The sequence below is a fragment of the Mustelus asterias genome, chromosome 24 (genome assembly GCF_964213995.1).
Source record: "Mustelus asterias chromosome 24, sMusAst1.hap1.1, whole genome shotgun sequence".
NCBI classification, from domain to species: Eukaryota; Metazoa; Chordata; class Chondrichthyes; order Carcharhiniformes; family Triakidae; genus Mustelus; species Mustelus asterias.
This window is the reverse complement of record NC_135824.1, coordinates 38392007-38408465: the sequence shown is the minus strand read 5'-3', so window position 1 is coordinate 38408465 and position 16459 is coordinate 38392007. Positions and strand designations below refer to the sequence as shown.

The 16459-nt window shown below is 43.8% G+C and overlaps 1 protein-coding gene across 2 annotated transcripts in view; it reads left to right on the top strand.

Moving 5' to 3' along the window:
* The window catches only part of adamts17 (ADAM metallopeptidase with thrombospondin type 1 motif, 17), a 524080-nt gene that overhangs the window by 238503 nt on the left and 269118 nt on the right, over positions 1 to 16459 (top strand). For both annotated transcript variants that reach the window (XM_078241579.1, XM_078241578.1), the window contains exon 10: positions 3777 to 3927. In XM_078241579.1, coding sequence (XP_078097705.1) covers positions 3777 to 3927 — 151 coding nt within the window. The remainder of the gene's footprint in view (positions 1 to 3776; positions 3928 to 16459) is intronic.

The following is a 16459-nucleotide window of genomic DNA, read 5'->3' as shown; positions in this document are numbered from 1 at the left end:
GGCTTTTCCCTGCAGCCCTTTTTAAACAAAGGCACAACATTTGCCACTCTCCAATCTTCAGGCACCTCATCTGTGACTATCGATGATTCAGATATCTCAGCTAGGGGACCCGCAATTTCCTCCCTAACCTCCCACAATGTCCTGGGATATACTTCATCAGGTCCCGGGGATTTATCTACCTTGATGCGCTTTAAGACTTCCAGCACCTCCTTCTCTGTAATATGTATACTCCTCAAGACATCACTATTTATTTCCCCGAGTTCCCTAACATCCATGCTTTTCTCAACAGTAAATACTGATGAGAAATATTCATTTAGGATCTCACCCATTTCTTGTAGATCCACACATAGGTTACCTTGTTGATCCTTAAGAGGCCCTACTCTCTCCCTTGTTACTCTTTTGCCCTTTATGTATTTGTAGAAGCTCTTTGGATTCTCATTTGCCTTATCTGCCAAAACAATCTCGTGTCCCCTTTGTGCCCTCCTGATTTCTCTCTTAAGTCTACTCCTACGCCCCCTATACTCTTCAAGGGATTCACTTGATCCCCGCTGCCTATGCACATTATGTGCCTCTTTCTTCTTCTTGACCAAAGCCTCAATATCCCGAGTCATCCAGGGTTCCCTATTTCTGCCAGCCTTGCCCTTCAATCGTACCGGTAGGAAAAAAACCATGTGACTGAAATCAGCAGAATGTGGCAACCCTGAACATGGGCAATGACTAATGAAATGTCTCGTGGTCTGCACTCAGAACCCTGATGGGCTGCATATGGCCTCTAGACTGCAGGTTGCCCACCACTGATGCACTTGCCCCCCTCTGTAACATCGCTGATTTCCACCCTTTCCTCAGCTCAACTGCTGCTGAAAAAACTTCAGCTGTGCCTTTGTTACCTTCCCCCCCACCGCCCCCCCCCCCCCCCCCCCCCAACCTTGTACCCTGCATAAATTTGAGCTGTTCCAAAATTCTGCTGCCTCTATCTTACCTCATACCAAGTCCATTCACCCATCACCCCTGTGTTCATTGGCCTACACTGGCACCCAGACCAGCAGTGTTTCAATTTTACAAAGCTTATCCTTGGTTTTCAAATCTCCTCCAGTCCCAATCCACCAAGATTTGTCTGTCTCTTTAATTCTGATCTCTTGCGCAGCCCCAATTTTATCACTCTACCATTGGTGACCATGACTTCAGCTACTTGGGCCAGAGGCTCCGGAATTCCTGACCTAAACCTCTCCAACTCTCTCTATTCCTTTAAGGCACTCCATTAAACTTTTTTGAAAAATATTTTGGTCTAATAATTCCTTTTGTGGCACGGTGTCAATATTTTTGTGTGATTTTGCTCCTGTGAAGTTCCATGAAACATTTTGCTTTGTTAAAGGTGCTATGTGAATGCAAGTTGTTGTTCAAGGATAGGTGGGGAAGCAGAGATTTAGTGAGGGAATTTCAGAGCAAAAGAAAAATACCTGCATTTCTATAGCACCTGTCACGACACCTCAAAGCACTTTGCAGCAAATGAAGTAATTTTGAAGTGTAGTCACTGTCTTAATGTAGGAAAAAGAACAGCCCATTTGTGCACAGCAAGCTTCCACTAACAGTAATGTGATAATGACTGGGTAATCTGTTTGTTGTGACAATGATTGAGGTATTGACAAGGGCTCCCCTCTTCTTTGAAATAGTGTCGTAGGATTTTTACATCTATCTGAGAGAACAGACATGGCTTCGGTTTAACATCTCAGCTTAAAGATGCAACAGGGCAGCATTCTCTATGCGTTGGAACATCAGCCTGGATATCGGAGACTCTGGAGTGAGAGTTGAATCCACAACTTTCTGACTCCGAGATGGGAGTGCTGCCACTGAAGAGCTTAGAACCCAGGCAGCAACATACATCTTTTGAATCCTCAGGAAATCCCAAACTATGTTTGTAGCTAATAAATTATAGTTTGAAGTGCAGTTACTGTTGTAATGTGGCAATACTAAAGTAAATTTTCCTTCCTCTCCCTGTGTAAAGTTGATGTGAACTAACTATTTATTAACTCCACTGTTTCCTTTTCCCCCATTTTTAAAAAAATGGAGCATTATTTTCGCCCTTTGTTTACCGCAGCCATTTGAAAAATGTCCCATTAATGTTCATTGAGATGCTATCAGCAATTTGATGTGGAGATGCCGGCATTGGACTGGGGTGGGCACAGTAAGAGGTTTCATAACACCAGGTTAAAGTCCAATAGGTTTACTTGGAATCACGAGTTTTCGGAACACTGCTCCTTTATCAGGTGAGTGAACTCACCTGCGGAAGGAGCAGCGCTCTGAAAGCTCGTGATTCCAAATAAACCTGTTGGACTTTAACCTGGTGTTGTGAGACTTCTTAATCAGCAATTTGTATTGCTTTTCTTGGCTTGTCATGTTTTACTATTCGATATTCAATTTTTATGTCTCCACACAATCTTTTGTGAACATTCTCCGTATCACTGATAGCAGCCCAGACATCTCTACTGAATGATACAGGCCTCTGGCAACTTTTCTTCTCTTTAGTTTACATGAAATAAATTTCAGGTTTGGCCTCGCGAATAATTCTTTAAATATTTGCATTTTCCACTGTAGGCTTCCTAATCATTCTTGTGCTTTGACAAATTAATCTAATTCCTTGTTCAATTTGTGGCTCTCTGTTCTTGTTCCAAACCCACATTGTCCAATTCGAATGATATAAGCACCACTGACTCCTGAAATCTCTGTAAATTCTTTCTCATGTAATGTGCCTTGGTTATTACCAAAGATGAGATCCAGAATCACCATGGGTTTTTGTGTCTGTTCAGCATACTGTATGAAGAAGCAATTGCATTATTTATGTAGCTGATGTAGATAACAACTAGAGATTCACATGTTTCTAGTTTGTCCTCTGCGGCAGGGAGGCAAGCACTGCTGCCTCACAGGGCCAGGGACCCAGGTTTAATCCTTGCCTTGGGTGACTGTCTGTGTGGAGTTTGCACGTCCTCTCCGTCTCTGTGTGGGTTTCCTCCGGGTGCTCCGGTTTCCTCCCACAGTCTAAAGATGTGCAAGTTAGGTGGATTGGCCATTCTAAATTGTCCCGCTGTATCCTAAGATGTGTAGGTGGATTAGCCATGGTAAATGCATGGGATTATAGAGATAAAATGAAGGAGAGGACCTGGGTAAGATACTCTATAAGAAGTCTCCCAACACCAGGTTAAAGTCCAACAGGTTTATTTGGTAGCAAAAGCCACTAGCTTTTGGAGCGCTGCTCCTTCGTCAGGTAAGTGGGAGTTCTGTTCACAAACAGGGCATATAAAGACACAAACTCAATTTACAAAATAATGGTTGGAATGCGAGTCTACGTCATGTCAGAGAGTTGGTTCAGATTTGATGGGCTGAATTTCCTCTTTTGCACTGTGGGGATTCTATGATGATACTATCCAGCTAATAAAAAATCCCACATAACTGATGCTCCAGGTCATTCAGGGGTGATATCAGGAAGCCCCTTTTCACATACATTACAGTGGAAATCTGGAGCATACTTTCTGAAAAAACTGTTGAGTCTAGAGGGGCAACTGAAAGTTCCAAACTAACTTTGATCGATATTTGCTCGGGAAGACTAGTAAGGGTGTTGGAACAGTTAGAGTTTAGATGCTAATCAGTCATGATTTAATGAAATGCTGGAACTGGCTCAAGGGGGTGCTCTTGCGTTCCTAGTGGGAATTGTTAAGTGTTTCGTTTCACTCACTTTACAGCCCAAGACGTAATTAAGACTCTGTCTTTGTTATCATTAACAGGTCGAAGGTCAGTGCCTGCCTCTTGATAACTGACCCAAGAAGTCATTATATAGCGCGACTACCACCCAAGCTGCCGGGAATGCATTACAGTGCTGATGAACAGTGTCAGATTCTCTTTGGAACTAACGCAACTTTTTGTAAAGAAATGGAGGTAAATTTACACAGTCCTCACCTTAACAACATTATTGTGATTGTTTGGAATTTTATCATAAAACACCCGCCGCTGGAATTTTCTGGTCCCATTGAAAGTCAGTGGACATTTGGCTGGCTCGCTGCATTCTCCCCGCCATGCCGGGGCCTGAAAATCCCACATTCGTTCTCTGTTCCGCCTGTCTCCCACTTCAAATAAATGGGTTAAAATGACACTTGCAGCATGTCTGCTTCTAAATGAATCTGTAGAAAACCAACACCAGTCTCCACACTTCCAAACTGGACTCTCAATTACACTTCCTAAAACAGTGTTTTGCACAGCCGATTCTCCTTCTGGGTTAGAAGTGAACTGGAGAGACCAACAGATCAGGCTATTTTGGGAATTGGATAAAAATTCTGTTTTCACTCGGAGAAGTACCTCCTTTTCATAATCTATTAAAAAGTATGTGAGAAATAGTACGATCTGCCTGCAGCAATTTTTAGTCGTTAACTCAAAGTAACTACCTTTAAAAAGAAAGAAGTAACACTTTATTCTTCTAACTAACAGTGAACAGGTCAACTAAACTATTAACAAACCGAATAAAACACTATTCTAATGGAATGCTGTTTAGATAATTACAATTCCTACTTATTAACAAAAAAATATATAATTTTTAGTCACACTCAAAATGCAGTCAGGTTTATCGACTCCTGGAATATTCTTCCTCCTTTGTTGACTTCTCCTGTGTTCTGTGTTCTGTTCTTCTGAGATGAAATGAGGCTTTCTCTTAAGATATAAAATGTGGCTATTACATTGGCCGAGAGCAGTTTCTGTCTCTCTCTAGCTGTGAGTTGTGACAGTTTTTGGCAGAGGCAGTGGCTGTCTTTCTGTAGTTTATTTGGAGCTGGGAGTAGTTTTATACGCACGTGACATACCAAAAGCCCCATAATAGGATTGATTTACAGGTTATCAAAACACCAAATTCAAATTTGAAAGGCCACTGCTTTCCAATGCCTATTTCAAATTGATTGGATAAATTCAAAAACATGTTCTGATTCAAATACCAAAGCAACCCTGTTGTTTTTGATACATTGTTTCAGTCTGTATTTGATGCACCTGCAGCTCCTCAGAACAAAAAAAACGAAACCATCTTTTAAACAGACAATTTTACAACTCTTAGCATTTTTACAATTTTTTATAATTTTACAAACACTAACTTCACAATGCGTAAAACAACTTACAGTTCTAATGTGCATCCCAAGGAGTTTTACAAATGGGGAGGCAGAGAAAAGAGATAAAAGGGATAAATGAACAGACATCTAACCAGCACCAACAACATGCATTTATATATCATCTACAATAAAATATCCCAAGGTGCTTCACAGGAGAGTTGTGAGACCAAATTTCAGACCAAGCCACTAAGGCAATATTCCGCCAACTAACCTCAAAGTGCAAGGTCTTAAGAAGAAACTGAAAGGAGAAAAATAAGGAAGAGGAGTGGAGAGTATTCGAGAGGAAGCAGTTCAGCGCTTCAGGCTTAAGCAGTTGAAAACATGTCTAAAATTAAAATTGGGAATGTTCAATAGGATAGAACTGGAGGAATGCAGAGATTGGGATGGGGTAGGGTTGTGGGCTTGAAGTTTGTTACAGAAAGTGGGGTCTGGCATGTCCATGAGGTTTTAAAATTGAGGCATTGTTTGAATGAGGCTAAGGTAAATCAGTGAGCACAGGGGTGATGGGTGATTAGGACTTATTGCGAGTTAGTGATGAGCAGTGTAATACAAAGGGTTAAAAGTGATAATGCCAAACACTAACATACACCATCAGTGATGTCAGATCACGTGTCACGGAACTCAGAAAGTAGTAGTTCTGGAAAGATCTTTGCGTTTATTCATCCCATTATAAAGTTAATAAACGTTTGAAAGTTCCTCGAGGCCTTGTTTCCAATAGTTTAAACATGCTGAGACCATTTATCATGATCCTGCTTGATGGCAGCGGTAAATGTACGAAATAGCAAGGATCCACGATTAAACCTATAGTGGTGGGAAAATGAAAGCCATAAAGCAGCCAGGGAACAACCGTGGCAGAGAAACAGGGAAAAGTGACAACTTTGCTGCACTGCTGATAGATTTTTGTGAATCAAAGGTATTAAGGACTATGAGACAAAGTTAGGTATATAGAGGTAGGTTGCTAATCAGCCATGATCTCATTGAATAGTGGGATAGGCTCGAGGGGCTAAATAGCTGCCCAATGTACAATTATCTATCATCACTTCCACTTGGAGGGTGACTGAATTATAAGCACCCACGCTGCATGTGCATGAAGAATTGATGTCTCTTACAAAGAGGTCATCAATATTCCTACAGCTAAATAAATTGCCCATTAGGTAGACGGGGGAAAAAAGTGGTGTTGGGATAATAATGCTGGGCTAGTCATCCAGAGGCCCAGGCTAATGCTCTGGACATACTGGTTCAAATCTCACCATTAAATTCAATTTATAAATCTGGAATTAACTTTTCTAATGGTGACCGCAGAATCATTGTCGATTGCTGTAAAAACCCACTTGGTTCACTAATGTCCTTTAGGGAAGGAAATCTACCATCTTTAACTGATCTGGCCTCCATGTGACTCCAAACCCACAGCATTGTAGTTGACTCTGAAATGGCCCAGCAAGCCACTCATTTGTATTAACAAACAAAGAACAATAGAGCACAGGAAACAGGCCCTTTGGCCCTCCAAGCCTGTGCCGCTCATTGGTCCAACTAGACCATTCGTTTGTAACCCTCCATTCCCAGACTATCCAGGTAAGTCTTAAACGATGCCAGCGTGTCTGACTCCACCACCCTACTTGGCAGCGCATTCCAGGCCCCCACCACTCTCTGTGTAAAAAAACGTCCCTCTGATATCTGAGTTATACCTCGCCCCTCTCACCTTGAGCCCGTGACCCCTCGTGATCGTCACCACTGACCTGGGAAAAAGCTTCCCACTGTTCACCCTATCTATACCCTTCATAATTTTGTACACCTCTATTAGGTCTCCCCTCATTCTCCGTCTTTCCAGGGAGAACAAGCCCAGTTTACCCAATGTCTCCTCATAGCTAAGACCCTCCATACCAGGCAACATCCTGGTAACCTTCTCTGCACTCTGTCTAAAGCCTCCACGTCCTTCTGGTAGTGCGGCGACCAGAACTGGACGCAGTACTCCAAATGTGACCTAACCAGCTTTCTCTACAGCTGCAACATCAGACTCCAGCTTTTATACTCTATATCCCATCCTATAAAGGCAAGCATACCATATGCCTTCTTCACCACCTTCTCCACCTGTGCTGCCACCTTCAAGGATTTGTGGACTTGCACACCTAGGTCCCTCTGTGTTTCTATACTCTTGATGGCTCTGCCATTTATTGTATAACTCCCCCCTACATTAGTTCTTCCAAAATGCATCACTTCGCATTTATCTGGATTAAATTCCATCTGTCATTTCTCCGCCTAATTTTCCAGCCTATCTATATCCTGCTGTATTGTCCGACAATGTTCATCGCTATCCGCAAGTCCAGCCATCTTCGTGTCATCCGCAAACTTGCTGATAACATCAGTTACACCTTCTTCCAAATCATTTATATATATCACAAATAGCAGAGGTCCCAGTACAGAGCCCTGCGGAACACCACTGGTCACAGACCTCCAGCCGGAAAAAGACCCTTCGACTGCTACCCTCTGTCTCCTATGGCCAAGCCAGTTCTCTCCCCATCTAGCCACCTCTCCTTGTATCCCATGAGCCTTAACCTTCTTAACCAACCTGACATGAGGGACTTTGTCAAATGCCTTACTAAAATCCATATAGACAACATCCACGGCCCGCCCTTCGTCAACCGTTTTTGTCACTTCCTCAAAAAACTCTGCCAAATTTGTAAGGCACGACCTGCCTCTTACAAAACCATGCTGTCTGTCACTAATGAGATTGTTCCGTTCTAAATGCGCACACATCCTGTCTCTAAGAATCCTCTCCAACAACTTCCCTACCACGGACGTCACGCTCACTGGCCTATAATCACCCGGGTTATCCCTGCTACCCTTCTTAAATAACAGTAGCACATTCACTATCCTCAATCCTCAGGGACCTCACCTGTGTCCAATGAAGAGACAAAGATTTCCATCAGAGGCCCAGCAATTACATCTCTTGTCTCCCTGAGCAGTCTAGGATAGATGCCATCAGGCCCTGAGGATTTGTCAGTTTTAATGTTACCTAAAAAGCCTAACACTTCCTCCCTTGTAATGGAGATTCTCTCTAATGGGTCAACACCTCCCTCTGAGACGCTCCCAGTCAACAAGTCCCTCCTTTGTGAATACCGATGCAAAGTATTCATTTAGGATCTCCCCTATTCCCTTGGGTTCTAAGCATAATTCCCCTCCTTTGTCCCTGAGAGGTCCGACTTTTTCCCTGACAACTCTTTTGTTCCTAACATATGAATAAAATGCCTTAGAATTCTCCTTAATCCTGTCTGCCAAGAACATTTCGGGACCTCTTTTTGCCCTTCTAACTCCCCGTTTGAGTTCTTTCCTACTCTCTCTGTATTCCTCCAGAGCTCCATCTGTTTTCAGTTGCCTGGACCTAACGTACGCCTCTCTTTTCTTTTTGATCAGATCCTCAATTTCCCTGGTTATCCACGGCTCTCGAATCCTACCTTTCCTATCCTTCCTTTTTACAAGCACATGCCTGTCCTGCAGCCTTATCAACTGTTCCTTAAAAGACTCCCACATGCCAGACGTGGACTTACCCCCGAACAGCCACCGGGAAGTCTTCAAGGAATGAAACCTAACATAGCACCACAATTGCACATCCAGTCTGTCAACTTTGAAAAGTCCTCCTTATTAACATCTGGGTGCTTGTGCTAATTTTGGGAGATTGTTTGCACAGACTAATCAAACAACAGCCTGACATTTTCATACTCACTGACTTATACCTTACAAACATTCTCCCTAACATAACCATCACCATTCCTGGGTATATCCTGTCACACCGGCAGGACAGAACCAACAGAGGTGGTGGCACAGTGGTCTACAGTCAAGAAGAAGTTGGCCCGCGAGTCCTCAACATCGACTCTGGACTCTATGAAGTCTCATGGCGTCAGGTCAAATAGAGGCAAGGAAATCTCTGTTGAATCCCACTCAGAGGCAGCATTGAGGGTGGCAAGGGCACAAAATGTACTCTAAGTGGGAACTTCAATGCCTCATCACCCAAAGTGACTCAGTAACATTACTACTGACCAAGCTGGCCAAGTCCAAAAGGACTGGCTTTTTGGCAGATGGTGAGGAAGCAAACAAGAGGGGAAAAACCTATTTGACTCCATCCTCATCAATCAATCTGTCCCAAGCTCATCTATCCATGACAATGTTGGTAGGAGTGACCACCGCACAGCTATTATGGTGATGAAGTACCATCTTTGAAGGGACACATTGAGGATATCCTCCATCGTGTTCTGTGGCACTACCATTGTGCTAAATGATTTCAAACAGATCTAGCAACTCAAGATTGCATGTCCATGAAGCACTGTGGGCTATCAGCAGCAGCAGAATTGTACTCAACCACTATCTAACTTCATGGTCCCGCATATCCCCGACTCTACCATTACCATGAAGCTAGGGGATCAACCAAAGTTCAATGTGGAGCGCAGGGGGCATGCTAGGAGCAACACCAGGCATGCCTAAAATGACCTGGTGAAGCTCCAAGACAGGATTACTTCTGTGCCAAACAACGAATGCAGCAGGCAATAGCCAAAGCTAAGTGATCCTTTAACATGGCCAACCTGGTTTGTCATAGCCATGTGACTCTGCCATGAGGCTAGCAATGTCGGCTGCTATTTCTGATCAGTTTAATAAAGTCACTCACTGAGACAGACACTGTAGAAACATGGGTATGAAACATGGGCCGGAATTCTCTAACCTTGCCCACGGCTGAGATTATCCGGTTCTGCTGCTATGAACGGAGATTTGGCTGAGTGCCAACTTCCATTTCCGCTGGCAGCAGCAGAGGGGCATGGAGAATTCTGGCAATGGTGTCTGGAGTTGGTGATAAACAGATTTTTGAATCCTACAAGTGCTGCAGGGAGGACACTGAGAACCCCAGCACACAAGTTCATATCTGTACAAAAGCTGCTGAAACAAGGACAAAGGAAAGGCACACAATGGCTGCAAATAAAATACTGGCTATAGAGCAGACACAATCTTAGAATCTTAGAAACCCTACAGCACAGAAAGAGGCCATTCGGCCCTTCGAGTCTGCACCAACCACAATCCCACCCAGGCCCTATCCCCATATCCTGACATATCTACCCACTAATCCCTCTAACCTACGCATCCCAGGACACTAAGGGCAATTTTAGCATGGCCAATCAACCTAACCCGCACATCTTTGGACACAGCTAAGAAAGGCACACAGAAAAGTTCATATCTGCAGGGAAAAAAGGGGCAAAGGGAAGGCAAACACATCCCGAAGGTTCCAAGTGAACACTGGGAGTTAAATGGCTGCAGTAAATTTTCCAATCCCAGCTTCAATAGACGTGAAATGTGATACATGATAAAATTGGCAGCCTTCTAATTTACAATGGCAAAACTATGAAGTTGCAATAGACTTAATTTTCAAGCCTGAACTGATGAGAGTAGCCACACCTCTGACCTTGTTCTGGGGGGGCTACTGCTACAAAGTGTATACCACTCTAAATCTAATCAAAGAAATAAGACCACAGAGAATTTGAAAGTCTTGAATGAACTCTTTGAACCCCGAGATGAATTCACAGCCCAAGTTGGCATCTTACACAAAGGAAATAGAGTATAATTCCTAAAAAGATGAGAGGAGAGATGCTGAACCTCATCCAAGCAAACCATTAGACAATTGAATTGATTCTGAGAAAGGCATGAGAAGTGCACCACTGGCCAGACATGAGCACTGAAATTAAAGACCACATTGGCCAGTGTGGTGCGTGTAATGAGTATCAAACTAAACAAGTTAGGGAGCCGTTAATGGTGCATGACATCCCAGAGAGAGATCATGGATGAAACTGGGAGTAGACCTTTTCACTTTGGCAGGAACTGATTATCTTGTTACTGTAGACTACTATTCTGACTATTGGGAGTAGACTGCTGACTTCAACAACAACAGGAGAAATAGTAGGATGCCTGAAAGCACAATTCAGTTGGTATTGCATTCCAGATATTGTGATGAGTGACAATGGCCCTCAGTTCATGAGTGTAGAATTCAGCTGATTCGCATATCCTCTCTGAACTATCCCCAGTCAAATGGAAAGGCTGGGGCAGCAGCGAAAATCCCCAAAGGGCTCATCAAGAAATCAAGCAAATCTAACACCTATACAAGGCATCCTTGAGTGGAGAAACACACTGAAATGTCACACCGCATGCAAACTGCTCTTCTATTAGCAAAAGGTTACTGAAACCAGAGGTAGTAACAGATATGAGTGAAAAGATCAAGTGAAACAACAGAAAGCCAAATTTTAGTTTGACAAGACTGCCAAACCACTTCAAGAGCTGAACATTGGAGAGTCAGTCAGGGTGCAAGCCTCGAACACTCTCAAGAGGGGCTAGCCCACTTCGAAACTTGGTACATGTGTCGAGAATTTGTCACCTCAATCGTATGTAGCATGAGTGAGTGACCAAATATACTGGCGCAATTGCAGGCATATCCAAGCAACTTGCAAAGCTGTTCCTTCACAGGTCAGGAAGAAGAGATCTCCTGAGCTGAGTAAGAAGAGATCTCCTGAGTACAGAACTACCATCAATCCCAGAGGTCCACATTTCCCCAACAACTGTAATGGAATTACAGCAGACACCAAGGCAACCACAGCCATGGGAACAACACTCTCCAAATAAGGAACTTCACCCAGACAAGCAGCCAATATCAACTTGCACATCTCTCATTAAGAGACCTGTACAATTTAAAAATTGCGTGTGCAATACGCAGTGACTGACTAGCAGAACAAACAATTATTAATGGATGAGAATAGTGTGTGTATAGTAGGTAATTTGGCTAACACTCAGTCACACAGATTGTGCATGCAAATGTGTCCTTTGTTAACTAGGAAAAGGCAGTGTGTTTGTATCTTTTATTCAATATGAAAAGGGGATGTTTGAGTTTTGAAATCCACCAGTATACATGTCTGATCTGGTTTGCCATAGTCATGTGATTCTGCCATGAGGCAAGCACCATTTCTAATCAGTTCAAAAAAGCCTCTCACTGAGACAGACACTCAAGAAGACTGCTGTTCTTATACAGTGCCATCAAGGAGACCTAGCAAAACTGAAGTCCAAGGGAAGTGGAGTTGGTTGGTGTCATACCTAGCACAAAGGAAGATGGTTGTAGTTTTTGGAGGTCAATCATTTCAGTCTTGGGATGGGTTCCTCAGGGTAGTGTCCTTGGCCCAACCATCTTCACTTGACTTTCCTTCCACCATAAGGCCAGAGTGAGGATGTTTGCGGATAACTGCACAATGATCAGCAACATTCGCGACTCCTCAGATACTGAAGTAGGCTGAGTCCAAATACAGCAAGCTCTGGATAGTATTCAAACTTGCACTGAGAACGAGCAACAAACATTTGGGCCACACAAGTGCCAGGCAGTGACTACCTCCAACAAGAATCTAACCACTGGATAGAATCTAACCATCTTCCCTTGATATTGAATAACATTACCATTGCTAAATTCCGCACTATCAAAATCTTGAGGGTTAAAGTTGTCCAGAAAATGAACTGGACCAGCCATGTCAGTACTGTGGTTGCAAGATGTGGTCAGAGACTGGGAATTCTGCAGAGAATAACTCCCCTCCTGTCCCCTCAGAACCTGTACACCAGGAGTGTGGTGGAACACTGTCTACTTGCCTGGATGAGTGCAGTTCCAAGAACACACAGGAAGGTCAACACTATCCAGAACAAAGCAGCCAATTTGATTATCACTTTATCCACCCTCTTAACCTTTATTTCATCCACCAGTGATGAACTGTGGCAGAAATGTGTACCATCTACAAGATGCACTGCCTTCATGAAGGTTTCTTCGACTACACCTTCCGAACCTGTGACATCTACCGCCTCGAAAGGCAAGAGCAGCAGACACATGGGAACATCACCAGCTGCAAGTTCTCCTCCAAGCCACACACCATACTGACTTGGAAGTATATCACTGTTCCTTCAGGGTCACTGAGTCAGAGTCTTGGAACTCCCTCCCTAACAGCACTGTGGGTGTAACTACACTAGGTGGACTGCAGTGGTTCAAGGTGGTGACTCAACACTACCTTCTTAATGGCTATTAGGGATAGGCAATAAACGCTGGCCTTACTAGCGACACATATGTGAATGAATTTTAAAAAAGCAATGAATTGAAAAATGTGACTGAGGCACGCATTTTTGTTACCAAGGCGTGTAGCTCGTTGGGAAATTTCCTTTGCTACCAGAAACATTTGTGGATATTAGGAATGGGAGCAGCATATTATCCGCCATTTGTAAGTGGCTCTAGAGTCATTGTTCTCCCCCCCCCCCCCCCCCCCCCCCACCCCAATCCCCCCTACCCCACACCACCACATCATCATGCCTTCCCTCTCCCATCCCTTGGAATATATGCTACTGCTCTAGAGAAACCTGTGACTGTCGACTGACTGCTGGTGCCTGATATTCCAGCCCTGCTGTGTTCCTGCAATGGGCTGGGAGATCATGAGGGATCTCAAAAGGCTGATGTTATCAGCAGAGCACAGCTCACTTTTGGACAGACACAGAGCATATTCCCTCCAGGTTACAGCAACAGGCTTTGGTAGAACTGTCCAATTTAATGCTGGCTTCACAGATTTTCGATGATAAATGCAAACCATGAATGCATGCACCATAACATTGCTAAACAGCAAACACCATCTAAACGGCTACATTTTCAGCTAATTAAAGCCTAGAAACACATGTGCCACAGTGGCAGCAGAAGAGATCTATAAAATAGGGCCTTTGTTCTTGCATGAATTTCTTGAAGCTTTGACCTCACTCATGTCGAGCTTTTTCTGTGAACATCTGGTGCTGATTAGGGAACATGAAAGAAACAATGAAGAGCAGATGCAGCCCGAGACCAGTTTTTCCAAACCTGCCCTTCACTGTACTCCACTGATGTGGGGGAGGGGAAACCACAGCTTCTGCTGCTCATTTCTGACTTGGAAAAATAGAGCGGCTGCTGGTTGAAAATTAGTAGACGGTGGTTGGCTTGTGGGCACCTCACTGGCGCCCAAGGTGTGTTTGATGCAATTCTTCGGCAATCTATCGTCATATTCCATTCCTCCCATCCCTCAGTCTATCTGGTTACACTCTTCTGCATCCCTTCAATAGCTGCAATCTCCTTTTTTGGACTGTGGTGACCTCAACTATACTCTTAAGTGTCAGGATCGCCTCACTAATTTGGTATATTGACCTTCCAATTGATCCCAACATCGACATCTGATTTGCTGTACTCTCTGACACTGAGCATTGTTGTTAAAACTATTGTCAATCGGGACCTCCGATCACTTTCATGTTCTATTTACATCGATTTCTTTCAGTCATTTCCTGGATTTCTTTGGCACTATGAGAAGTTTTTTGCATTTCTTTATGTTAAATTTCCCAAGTACATTCACATTCCCTGTTGCTTATCCAACTCACCTTTGCATCATCTGCAAAAGTTGCCGGTGTGCTGGTGACTCCTAGCTCCAGATCATTTATGAAGGTATTAAACAAAAAGTCTCCAGATGGACCCCTAGGGGACCTCACTAACATTCTCCCAGGCTGATTACAGTCTACATGCCACCCCTCTCTGGGTCCTGTCAGTTATTTAGCAGGGTAAATACGTGGGGTTATGGGGATAGGGCTTGGGTGGGATTGTTGATTGGTGCAGGCTCGATGAGCCGTATAGCCTCTGTCTGCACTGTAGGGATTCTATAATTATTAATACATGATCCTATGATTAATTATTAATTCTGAATGGACCCTTTCTGACAACTTATTGAAGTACGTGAGTCCCACATCCACTGCCTCACCCATTAAAGCTCCTTTGTCTCATAGAACCACAGAAAAGTTACAGTGCAGAAGTGGGCCATTTGGCACACCTTATCCATATCAGCCCAAGGACACCCAGGTGCCCTTTCTAATCCCACCTTCCTGCACCTAGCCTATAGCTTTGTAGCTTCAGCACTTAAGGTGCAAATCCAGGTACTTTTTAAGAGTTTAGGGTCCCTCCCTCTACCACCAATTTAGGCAGCGAATTCCAGACACCCACCACCCTCTGCTTAACAAAGTTCTTCCTCATGTCCCTTCTACACCTTCTGCCACTTATCTTGACTCTATGTCCCCTTTTTCTAGAACTCTCCACCGAGGGAAACAATTTTATCCTGTCCACTTTATCTCTTCCCCTCATAATATTGTACACCTGTATCAAGTCTCCTCTCAGTCTTCTTTGTTCCAAGGAAAATAATCTCAACCGATCAAATCTCTCCTCATAGCTACATTTTTCTGGCCTTGGCAACATTCTTCTAAACCTTCTCTGCACTCTCTCAAGAGCAATTACACCTTCCTGTAATATGGGGACCAGAACTGCACACAATACTATAGTTGCGGCCTCACCAGTGTTTTATACAATTCCAACATTATATCCTTAGTTTTAAATTCTACACCTCTGCCAGTGAAGGGGAGCATTCCATATGCCACCTTTACAACCTTGTCTACTTGAACTGCTGTCCTCAGGGACCTGTGTACTTGTACACAGTGATCTATCACTTCATCTACCCCTCTTAGTATATTTCCATTTAGTGCGTATTCCCTATAACTGTTTGACTTCCCTAAATGCATTACCTCACTTCTCTATGTTAAAATCCATCGGACACTTCACTGCCTATTCCACCAACCCATCAATATCGTTTTGTAGATTACAACTATCCTCTACACTATCTACTCAGCCAATCTTTGTGTCATAGAAACATCGAAAAACTACAGCACAAAACAGGCCCATCGGCCCCACAAGTTGTGCCGAACATATCCCTACCTTCTAGGCCTACCTATAACCCTCCATCCTATTAAGTCCCATGTACTCATCCAGTAGTCTCTTAAAAGACCCTATTGAGTTTGCCTTCACCACCTCTGACGGCAGCCGATTCCACTCGCCCACCACCCTGTGTGTGAAAAACTTCCCCCTAACATTTCCCCTGTACATACCCCCCAGCACCTTAAACCTGTGTCCTCTCGAGGCAGCCATTTCCACCCTGGGAAAAAACCTCTGAGAGTCCACCCGATCTATGCCTCTCAACATCTTATATACCTCTATTAGGTCTCCTCTCATCCTACGTCTCTCCAAGGAGAAAAGACCGAACTCCCTCAGCCTATCCTCATAAGGCATGCCACTCAATCCAGGCAACATCCTTGTAAATCTCCTTTGCACCCTTTCAATCTTTTCCACATCCTTCCTGTAATGAGGCGACCAGAACTGAGCACAGTACTCCAAGTGGGGTCTGACGAGGGTCTTATATAGCTGCATCATTATCCCCGGACTC